Below are 12,048 nucleotides of genomic sequence, written 5' to 3'. Positions count from 1 at the left end.
GATGCAATCGACTCTTAAAATGGTAAAAAAAAAAGTTTTTTGACTTAAAGGCTCCGCCAACAATGATACAGCAAAAGCCAACTCACCCTCACTAAGCTTTCCGTCTCGCAGATAGTTACAAGCCTTTGATAAGGTCACGTACAAGGACCAACGAGCGCTGCCAATATCAGCCATGCTAATCGGAAAGAAAGTAAAAATTTAGAAACGCCTCTCTCGCGAAGGGACTTATCTGTGCTCTAGCAGCGAAGCCATATTGAAACACAATTGCCATTCGAAGAAGGCTTAACGGCCGCTAGAATGAAAAGCCAAACTAAAACCAGCGGCGTATATTCGGTTGTGTTCCCAGACTTTGTAGTCGAATAAACTGTTCTTACAACCAGTAGTAGAAGTTCTACACTTTCATAGTTGTACCCTTGAGTAAAGAGGATCATTTTTGTTATAATGGCGACTTGGTACATGCTCGCCAGGATCGCCCCAGGCCTCCCGGGCCGCGGGTGAGGTTACGCCTCCATACCCCATTGATGGACGCCACACAGTCTGTGTATAATTAAGTAGATCGATAGCTGTAAAACTATTACCTTAATTTAGAAATTTGTAGTAAGCCATTTAAGAAATCATGAGTTCTGCAGCCATGCTAAAAAAAACGCGACCATTCGAGCTCAACGTCATGCCCACTTATAAATAATATAAGATATTGATTTTTTTGCTATTCTGTGGTATTCGACGATTCTGACAGATCGATTAGCGTCCACAAGCAATAAATCCAATCTTTGGGGAGTGGGGCGCCATCGAGAAGTGCAAATCTTGTACATTGCTTTTAAATTACATTCGGTTGCTTTGTGGCTCATGATTGACTTACACAGTGAGATTCGCTCCAACCAGAAGTCGAAATCGCTAACCCGCAGTCCCGATTATGTTGCCAGACAAGAAAATATTACTGCCGGGACACCCCTTTCAAGTTAATTGCTGGTATTTCACTTCGCTTGCCGATATTAAGACATAAAACTGAGGGGAAGGCTGATTTTGTTCGAAAAACAGACGTAAAGGACCTCAGAAATTATACTGATACGTATTCAAGCAGATTTTGAAGCGAAGAACTGTCAATTAATTCGGTCCGTACAAAGATCATAGCATGCAAACTAAAGGTTAGGGAAGCTAACCTTTTAACGCAACGTCCAAGTCTTGAAAAATACAAATACTCCAAAAGCCGTTGAGTAAAAAATAAATAATACAAGTCTGCGTTTACCATTGCGTGTCGTGCTCGATACTTACTGCAGCACGTAATAACGACAGAAAGCGCAAATATGCAGTAAACGGTCGCGTTTGGACCTGTTCCTGTTTGTCTGGACGTCTCCTTTAGTACAATGTACTTTCTGCGATAGTACTTTTTTCAAATCGTATGGTTCCACATATGACTTGATTCGTACATGACCTACCTCCATACTAAAGATGGCCATTGGTACACCGGATAGAGAATGCCAGCTTGTGAGCGCCCCTTACATTACGATCTACGTCGATTTTATAGAACTTGTTGCTGACAGGCACTCTAAACGGAATCGATGTGCATGTAGACGAACCATATCTGTGTATGGAGCCAGCGATTGTTATGCATCTCCACTCCAAAGACGGACAGGGGGGTTTTTATAGCTATCTGATACGGTAGCAGTCCTTTTGTTCAAGGGTCGACCACTTCAATTCATTAAATACGTATTTTAAGATTAAAAAATAGGCGTTGGCTTTACTGCGGCGTTTCCAATGCGAACTCGCCTATCAAAGGCATGACGTTAAAATTCGAAGCCCAGCCAAAGTTGAGCTTCGTATTCAGTGAAATTATTACCCCTTTTCTTTGAAACGTCATTCTATCCAGGCATAACTCATACTAGCCTTAACGGAAAATATTTGGCCGATCTTGTAAGTACCAATTAAGAATGTCCATAAATGTTAGAAAAATAAATTGTCAGATGGGCTATTCTCTTTTGTCATAAACGTTTCAGCTGTCCAGTATCCCGAAACAATTTTCAGTGGCGAGGTTCTACTAGACGCCGTCCGCAACGACGTTCGACAAGTAAATATACGCCGCTAGTGGGACTATCGCGCATTACAGCCATCCTGCAATGGTTGCAATGACTATACAGTGATCGGCAATACATCAGTTTCTGTTTTCACTCAAAATCAGTAACTTTACGAGATGAGATGAGACCACCAGAGGGCACTACAGGTAGCCCTAACGGTTTTTAAGGCCTTTTTCCGTCGCTTTCTCCCCAGCCACTTGTCTTGTGCCTAGACTTACGTTTCATGCAAATGCCCTACCAAATCAGTCAAGGATCAAAGGAAGCTTTGGCTACTTAAATGCATTGAGTAATTTCGCCGTGAATACTACCTGACAAGTGGACAACTCTGGTCAAGTGCTTAACGCATGTATTCGAATCAACGGACCGGTCAGTTAGACGCACAGCCAGCCATGCAACGCTCACAAGACTCTCGCTCATGCAGTCACTCATCTAAGAAGTTAACGTGCTGTTAAGATAATTAATTAACAGTTACCCTGCTGATAAAACAAGGACAGAGATCGCGTTAACCTTATTTTGTATCCATTCAATTGCGTGCACACAAAAACCATTATTGGCTATATAAACAAAGGCACACAAGCCTTTTTTCGTAACAGCGAGAAGATCCAATTCACACTCCTCTGCGATTCGGTGGTGGTTTGATGACACATTTATTTTGGGGCGAAATCGGCGTGACTAACGTCAGGCTTAACAACGCCAAGCTTATAATCGCATTATAATATTGTCTTAAAACGCCTTATGATGTATTAAATTCACCATACTATAGATAGGCTACTTCTCTGACGTGTGCAAATTGCAGTGACACGAATACTAGGTTTAGTAGTTGATTGTTTGTTTACGACCTGATTCAGGATCGTACGACGAACTTTAACTGTACCTTTTGCATATTGAGATACATACACATTCTACATACACATTTATTTTAGATTTAAATCAACAATCGTATCGAGAACCAGCAGACGGCAATAGAACTAGGTATAAAACCCGGTTTTACCGCCTTTGTTAAGTATTGTGTCTAACGTAGCGTCTCGTTGTAGAAAGTGTAATAGTAAGCTAATTCAAAATTCGCCCGTAGAAATAAACCTTTTCAAATAAATATTGTTTGAAAAAAAAGTTTTGTTACATAAAAGTACAAAATAAATATTTTTGTACTGAATATATATATATATATATATTCAGGGCGGTAGCAGTTCTGTTAATATCTGCTGTAAAAAAACAGGACTTTTAAAAAAATCCATTTTATATCAAGGTACGAACTCTGTTCGTTTAGCTTAATTTTATTGTTAAATAAAATCATACTGAACTTTCATTATTTTTACCGAACCACGAGGATTATTACGTAGCCCTCGTTGACGCAGTTGACAGCTTTGTTGCACCCAGTTTTTACTGCGTAATTGTCCATGACCGACTCTGTCGCGCATCGATCTCAGTCCGGTGGCAAGCTGCACACAGCCTAACTTAGAAAGATACTGAATCGTAATCTAGTACTAACAAAATGAATCTGTTTTTCTGCGAACACGCAACAACATCGTTCACGTGCTGTAGAAGAGGGAGGAAGAAGGCTGTGCATGATATCGACTAAAAAGATACTCGTTTAGAAACGAGACCAGGCAAAGTAAGCGAACATTCAAAACACTGTTCGCAGAAACCTCGGAATGTGCTATAATGTTCGCGTATCATTACCTCTTTGACATTTGATAGACTAATCCTCCAATGAAAACCTTACCATGAGCAACTGTACCCTCACTGCCTAAATACAATTATCTCACAGACAATAGCTTTTGTCATGCTGTGTTCGTGATGAGTGCTGACCTATGCATATAGTTTACGTGATGCGAATCAAAGCTATTGCAGCTCTAATTCAATGTATAACACATCGTACTGAATGGCCACTCATCATCTTAGGATAGTTAAGCACATCACTTCTATTTACTAAGTCAATATATATTTCTGTAAGTTTAATACACATAGCACGGGATATGTACAGATCAGTGAGTTACTTGGATAATAAATATATACTGTTTACTTGCATTTTTAATGCTTTCTTTAAAAAAAAATATGACTTTATTATACGGCAATCGGCTTTTTCGACTTGCATATATTACTACGAACTTTCCATCGTATTTTCGTGTTCGTCAACAACATGATAACCGTCCAGAATAAACACCCGCGCTCTGAAACAGCGAAGCCAAAATACCATTCGTTACGACTTACACTGATACGCTTTATTACATTACGTTATAGAATTGGTGTCATCTTCTTTTGTCTCTTCAGATACCTCATGGAGAAGAATGGGCCCACAAAGGCAGCAAAAAACCTTAGGATCACCGTTTTTGGCGACTACTGAATTACCTACGCAGGTGGTATTTAACTTCAAATTTGTATTTACGAACAAGAAGTGCTTACCCTATAATGATAAGGACCAGGATTTTGAGTGCTCTATAAGCACATTCAAACTTGAATGTACTTCGTAAGCCGTTTCTCTTTCCTACTGTTAAATTCTATCTTTTCACATGAAGACATAACTAGTAAGCTCAGGCTTGGGTGAAAGGTAAGTCAGCGAGAGTTCTTTCAGCGTACAAATTGATACAGATATTTTCGTTCCTCTTTTAGATATATCTTCTAGAATATAGAGCTATTTGTTTCTGAGCATACAGCGATTGATATAATGCTGTGCAGCCTTAACTACAAAACCAAGTAGTAGTACAATGCAAAACAGTCCATAAACCTCTATTTTGTAAGCGTTATATATTTTAAGACAAAACAAAGCACATAAAGATCAATTTAGCATATGATGTATGAATCTGCCTCTCCAACGTAGATAACATTTTTGCGTACGTTGCAGGGGATACGACAATTATTAGACAGACATTACTTACTCTTGTTTTGTCAGCTCTTCCGCAAGAAATGTATTCAAAGTGTGTAGATTAGCTATGTAGAACCTCTCGAGCTTTACGCCTCGTGTCCGTACTTCCTCAAGCTCGTGATCTGTCATCCTAATAAAAAATCAGACCCATAATTAATAACTTTAACTTAATTCAATGTTATTTTATCGAAAACTTGCGAGTGTATAGAGGGAGCCGGTAGAAACCGCTTTAACAAATTGCTGAGTTCAGTATGTTCAGCTATATCGGTAATACGTTGACTTTTGGGAGCGTAGTCCCGGCTGGATAGGACGTCGGCTCTTGTCGGAAGTCCAGTTTTAAAAGGAGTTGTGTCATAAAAGGAAAACGGATTGCCACTAAAGCGGCTGGACGGTGAAACAAAATATTTGAAACTGAGAAAACAGATTCAACATAGGCAATGTTCTAGAGTTTTAAAAAGTCCTAAATAGCCAAAAACGTCCAGACCATTACACTCACTCAATTAGTCTTTCAATTTTTTTTTTAGTCTCCGTCAGATTATCGAATTCGGCTCGAATGTTCTCTGAAATTGGCAAATTTTGCTCGGAGTTATTTATTTTTTACGATATAAGTTAACCTAACCTCATTCTCTTACTAGAGCTATATAAAAACTAATGGTCTGATTTTAACATTGCGCCCAAATCTTAGCTAGGGGAACCTACTGGGCTGTCCCGAAAAGTACATGCCCTATACACCTCCAAATTATACGATTTTAGAGGATCGAAAAATAATAGAGTTTATCAGCAATAGCAAGTTTTGAATAGCTTTTAACAAAAACTTTAACATTTTAAATCGTTAATACACAAGTTATGAGAAAAGACAGCTTTCTGTACAAATTTATGATTTTCAAAATTGACTCAATCTCAAATCAACGACGGTACTATACGACAAGATATGTATTAAACATTTTATCAGTGAATTCTTATCTGTATAGTTCTATAAAATTGCCTACTTCTAGTAGACCTATTATTATGAATAAATGCATAATAGTACCCTATCGTACTTTGACGAGGTGCGATTCTTAAATTTATTGCGGTGTTTACTACATAGCCGAAAATTGCGAAGAGATAGGTTTATACTTACCCTGCTTTCGGCGCACCTCTTCTCCACTGAAACAATGGTAACGTCAACAATATAGCAAATTATATATAAATATTTTCTATGGCTCATGAATTCACTATACTCAGTATTAATTAGCGTACCTCATATAAGGCCACTGAACGCATTTTGTCAGTTTAGTTTATTTACTTGAAGTTGGTTTGGAGATTCCAGTACACACCTGAATCCAATCCAAATATTTTACTCGTGTCATCGTCTAATACGGATTTACGCGTAAACAGAATTTCCGAAGAATCTTGCATAACGCTCCACTTTGAGTAAGATCTGCTCAGATTTAATCTGTGATATAAGCGGCTAGTAATACGCCAACAGAAATGCCTACGCTTTGCAGTAAGCGTGCAAAGCTATCAAACATTTACCGCGAGAATTTGTGCAGCAAAAGTACTAAGTAAAGCTATAGCAACTATAGCCTCTAGAGTCCTTACATTTTCCTAAAGTACTCCTCAAGCTGCCCTTCTACTTCAGTAACGAACTCCATCGTTCTGTTATTCATATCAAGCACGTATTTGATCCTGAAAAACACGGTAAAGAGCGCACTTCACCATGAATTACATGTACGAAATTCACTTCTCTAAATACATTTTTCTTTTTCAAACCGTTGGACGAACTGATCAAATAATTATTTTCTTTAAATACTTTCCTTTGGGAAACTGGTTACAACGTTTTTGTGCACTTCAAAATAGAATGCTTTTCCTAATTCTCCTTTAATACACATGTTATGAACGAACGTGATGCTTCGCATGACGCTGTTATACTTCGCTAGTTTATTGTGGACGGTTTATGAAGCCATCGAAGATGAACAATTTGGTAAATTCGAATTGGAATTCATTCCTTTACAGTCGATAGCGACGGTGGCGGTTGCGACATCAAATCAAAATTGGCCAGCATATATTTACCGTACTAAATGTTTTCATTTTCTACACGAGTAGAGTAAATCCTTTTCGATGGCACTTACTGTGATAATAAAGCAAATGCTTTGGAGGACGCACGCTTTTCGGCTTCTCCTAATACCACCGTTGAACCCTGCTCCGGCATCCTCGTCATGGCAATTTCGTCCAAGTGGTTTGCATATGAAGTATCTGTCGTTGTCAATTCTGCCGTAATTAGGTAAGCATGAAGAAAACAATCTACGAGCAGAGAAAATTGCACAATCAGAGCAGCTGAAAAAACGTTACTCTCCTTTAGCATAGAGCTGTCCACCATCTTGTGGCAGGCTTCTCTCATCTGTTAATGCACGAACGTCAACAACGTCAAATAGCAACTTACTTACAAGGGAAAGGTCCACTCAGCGTTGTACAGGTCCCATGCACATGCCTGTCAATGTTCTGTGCCGGTCACGCATGGCTCTACGATACAAAAACAACGGCTAAAATCTAATCTTTAACCGTTTCTTCGTGTCTATATTCTCACTCCGAACATCAACAACAGATTCTGTAGGGAACAAATCTGTCTAAATTTCTCTAAATTCAATCGAAGCGAATCGGTGTTATGATAAAAATAGTATTTACGACGTAGACATGGACAAAAGAAGTGCGATTAAACTGGACTGTAAAATGTTCACTCTTTAACAGAGATATTTTCAAGTGCGCCTTGAGAAGAGACAAAACTTTCCAATAAGAAATACAAATAAATCCATATTATAAAATAGGGGTTGTTCCGACACGGCAAAAGCCGTCTATAACATTTTAGCATATATTAGGATCTCTCAGGTATACCATTTGAATAAGCAAACACCGAACGTGTGCCACATTGTTTTACCGATAGAACATTACAATCGAACATACTACAGAAGCATGACAAGATTCCGAGCTACGCCAGAGCAAACGGAAAACAATACTTGGGTTCTTGACCCTGAAATTGTAACATTAGACTAACGTTGTTGTAATATATAGGAAAAAGCGCATACAAGGGCCTAGATACTTTAAGACCAAATGATACATATTATTGAAAGCGCAAAAATAAATACATAAAAACGTTTATATCATTGAGGCCTTCTCCATCTTTCTTCTATTGAGAGAAAATTGAAGGATGAATAAAGGTAACCACTTAGATCCAATTAATAGTTTTTAGATTTAAGACGATGAACTCTTCCTGCTTCTAGAACTGGCTAACAAAATTGTGGTCGTTCTATTTTTTACATGTACATTTCATGCAAGTTTACGACTTAAGCAACATTTCAAATAACAATGTCTACTGCCTAACTTCCTTCATTATTTTTTTTTTTTTGCTGTTTTTTTACCATGTCGTATTGCCGACACAATAGGCTTTAGAAAGCTATTATTGCCCAGCTAAAACTATTCACCACCATTGCGTTGCGGCCCTTAACACTTTAATCGGAATCTTTTTATTTAAAATAAACAAGAAGCTACAAGTTATTGTGCATTCCTTCCAGAATTTTGCAAGTTAACAGTAGTTGTGATACGCCATAGGCAAAAAGAGATCATGTTCTTCTAAGAATTTTTTAACTTTCTAAGAAGTGAGTTCCAGTTAAATAAGCGATTATGTCGTACATTCGTCAGTATCCAAACTGTCTACAACATCGCTCGACACCCAATGGACCTTTGTCGCGCACCACGTTTAATAGGTACTCGGGTAAGTATAGCAACGTCTTTTGGTCATTGCTTTTTATTAATCGTTATATATTAATACCATTGTTCTCTTTAGCGCATTTCCTGCTCTACAAGGATCGTCAGTTGATTATAGTCACAAAATGTTTGGACTCCAGAGATGGCTTTAAAAAAGAATTACGTATGTGTAAGTGGCAGAGAACGTTTTTAAAAGTTACTGTTCATCTGCAAAACTGAAAAAGACCCTACAGCTAAAAACGTCACCTAAAAATAGTTTCAAACAACACAATTTTGAAGTGTTTAGCAGGATTTCACGCATGTAACGAAGGGCCGCCTGGAACCACTTTTGATAGCGGACAGTTTCTGTGGGAGCCCAGATCCTTTTGCTGTCCTTAAACCAATATTTTTTCTATGTTGTTATCGTAGCTTTTTGATATCGGCAAAATGTCTCAAATTACCTTCTTTCTCACCGACATATTAGTTTTTAGAGCCAAAATTTAATGTACAATTTTGTATCTAGGCAAAACAGTGCCATGTAGAAGGAAGAGTTTCTAACTTTCTTTAATACTGGACCATCAGCAAACGAAAATTGCAAAAGGGACGTAAGAAGCGAAAACCTTTACTGCTCTTCCAAAAATTGAATAAATTAAATTTTGCGTAGGAACTGTTCGCGCTTTTTTTAAGAAAGGAGTGAATACTAACATCATATATATAGAAGTCTTAATATAAAAGCTATTGACCCATTTATAAGGTATTATATATAAATAAATAGCGATTCATTGGGTTTTCACGATCACACAAAAGTCCAAATCTTTCATTGGAAGACATTAAGAAATCTATCAGTCAACATCCATTATTGCTGTTATCAAGTGTGCAGTGCATTCGATAGGAAAATCCCTGTCGTTTGTAATTGGTTCATATGATAACAGCTAGATATTACCAATTTTGTTCAGGTAAGCGTTCTAAGCTCACACATTTTCTCATTTTTTGTGAATTGAGCCACGAAATATTAAACACAAAGGACTGAACGTTTTAGGGATTCTAATATAGAAGCACGTACATCTACAAAATAAAAAACAATCTGCATACGCGCACCGTTTAGTGCTACGATTACTACAATTTATATTTATTACAGTAAATTCAAGACATATTTACAATTCGGTTCATTCCCATCGCGTGCTAGTCTAATCATGATCTATTACTTGGTATTTATGTATAGATATCAAAGCGAATTACAGTATTAGCGATTCTATAATGATTCAACCCACGATGCCACCGTAATGAATGCACATTTATGCTTCACCTTTTAACATACATTCAGCGTTACCATTATTTGTTCAGCTCAAGAGATTAGTATATACATACAAGAAGGAAATATGGTTAACCCCTGGCTACAATTGAATGGAGAGGCATTATATTGTTAACGCTACTCAGGCATTACTAGCCAGCGAATATTGCTTGGATCGCTTGTGACAAATGTCACACTAGTGACTTCCACAGGTGAATGTCTTGAAGCAGCGTATTTCTCTTATGGTACAAGTTCGTAATACGGAGTCGATGTCCTGAGCCGAAAGCTGCTGAACGCTGGGTATAGACTATCTCGAAACGACGTTTTGGTGACTCTGTTAGTTAAATGTGCGTTTGTCGTTGGTGGCTGATCGGCAGCCTAACTTTTGTCAAATCGTTGTGTGATTTTTATTAGCAGTTTTAGGTTCATTAGTCCACATATTTACATCCCTCTACCGCGATGCCCTCCGGGAGCTCCTCGATGGTGACCGCCCCGAGGCCCACCCCTTCCGCGGAAATTGCCTCGGCCGCGTCCACCCCGGCCTCCACCACCCTGGCCAGACTGAAGGTCCTCTTTGACCATGTCGATGACTTCGTCGGGAATTCGAAGGAATCTGATAGTGTTGCCCCGAATATAGCATTCGGGTAAACGCCAGAATTTATCACCATCCTACGAACAGAAAGAAACTGGGTTGAATATAATGTATGAACTCCCAGCTGCCACTGTCGTCGTTCGGGTTCATGTCGCTGATGCAATAGTAAGTTGCCGTGAAGAATTGCATACGAAATATTTATTGAGTGTATCTTTATTGTAGTATTCATTGGGAGCGAAAAAAACTTGATATATCTTCATCTATACCAAAGCTTACCTATGTAAAGTATATTCAATTGTCATTATCTCATTTCATTACTTAACTTACAAGTTGTATACCATACACTAGTAATACCAGATGCAAATAGTGTAGTGTTTTAAAAACAAATTACTAGATGCTATTTATAAACAATTTTATGTAAATTTGTCATTTCTGCCATCAAAAATATAACATCTGCAATAACTCACCCTTGATGTACAGATGACTTCACGCAAGTTAATATTCATCCAATTGTCACAACTGACAAGATGCCCATTGTACGTCTCACCGTTTTTCAATTCCACCAGCTGTCGGTCAAATGATAAATTGAAAATTTTGATGAAATTGAAATCTGATTAAAAAAAAAAGAATCGAATTTGCTATACCGCATACATAGCATACACTACGGACGTGAACACATACTTTAAATTAAACAAAACATAGATGTGTGGGGGTAAATAACGACATATGTTAAACGATATGAAAATCTAAGTTAAGACAATTTCGAAATGTTTTTTTATTTCATTACTTGATAGTGCCGTCAACTCCTCGGCACTGCTGCGCATATTCACACGACAAATGAGCCACACTTAGCGCCGCTATTTGAAATAATTACCTTGCGCGTCAGATTCACATTGGATTTCACGGTTTTTCCCCCAATAAAAATTAGGATGCAACAACTAATATTACCCTCATAACACTCGCAGAAGAGCCTATTTCTCAAATCAATTGCTCTAAATATTTTTTTCTTTTCAAAAATTAGCGTCTTTGTAGCAGATTATGAGATTATTATTAGACATTTGTTAGAACGCAGATCATAATAACTAAAAAAATCGCTTAAGGACACCTTATGAAGCACATGAATTAGATTACACGATGGAAGTATTAAACAGCCTACTTACCATAGGATGGTTTTGGGCAGTTTTAAGCAAAGACAATGGCAGCTGAAATTAATATATTTATAGTTATGAATCAACTAGTTAGGCTCCTGACTTGAAAAAAAACCTGTTTGATTGTTCAATGCGTATTAAAATTACGTATTTACGAAACGGTGACAAAATATATGTTATTGTTTTGATTGTACAATAGGGGAAAAAATATCAGTTGTCTTACCATTTCTATTCACTGAAAGTTTGCCGGCCGAATATATCGAATAAAACTTAGAAACGACTCTTTGATACCGAATTTATTTTGTTGAATTCTTGATTGTTTACACTAACTTATTTACAGCGATGCGGCTGGCAACAAATCC

At 37.8% G+C, this 12,048-nt stretch overlaps 2 protein-coding genes across 4 annotated transcripts; both read right to left on the bottom strand.

Moving 5' to 3' along the window:
- Positions 1-3,992: 3,992 nt before the first annotated feature.
- LOC111263807 (uncharacterized) lies at positions 3,993-7,317 on the bottom strand. Of its 3 annotated transcripts, none has more exons than XM_086969787.1 (6): positions 6,988-7,316; positions 6,517-6,603; positions 6,056-6,081; positions 5,432-5,495; positions 4,949-5,065; positions 3,993-4,243 (listed from the first exon to the last, which is right to left on the bottom strand). In XM_086969787.1, exons 2-6 carry the CDS (start codon positions 6,582-6,584, stop codon positions 4,174-4,176), a joined length of 345 nt encoding a protein of 114 aa, XP_086825913.1. In that variant the 5' UTR covers positions 6,585-6,603; positions 6,988-7,316; the 3' UTR covers positions 3,993-4,173. The 3 variants fall into 3 exon arrangements, with proteins under 3 accessions (XP_086825913.1, XP_022694936.1, XP_086825912.1); XM_022839201.2 differs by having other exon boundaries at positions 7,047-7,316; XM_086969786.1 differs by lacking the exons at positions 5,432-5,495; positions 6,056-6,081 and having other exon boundaries at positions 7,047-7,317.
- Positions 7,318-9,744: 2,427 nt separating this feature from the next.
- Positions 9,745-12,037, bottom strand: LOC111263815 (U6 snRNA-associated Sm-like protein LSm4). Its single transcript, XM_022839211.2, has 4 exons — positions 11,910-12,037; positions 11,699-11,740; positions 11,006-11,104; positions 9,745-10,615 (listed from the first exon to the last, which is right to left on the bottom strand). Exons 1-4 carry the CDS (start codon positions 11,910-11,912, stop codon positions 10,388-10,390), a joined length of 372 nt encoding a protein of 123 aa, XP_022694946.1. The 5' UTR covers positions 11,913-12,037; the 3' UTR covers positions 9,745-10,387.
- Between the last annotated feature and the right edge of the window lie 11 nt (positions 12,038-12,048).

The sequence above is a fragment of the Varroa jacobsoni genome, unplaced genomic scaffold (genome assembly GCF_002532875.2).
Source record: "Varroa jacobsoni isolate VJ856 unplaced genomic scaffold, vjacob_1.0 scaffold_791, whole genome shotgun sequence".
Classification (NCBI taxonomy): Eukaryota; Metazoa; Arthropoda; class Arachnida; order Mesostigmata; family Varroidae; genus Varroa; species Varroa jacobsoni.
The sequence above is the reverse complement of the archived record's forward strand: the minus strand, read 5'-3'. Positions and strand labels throughout refer to the sequence as shown.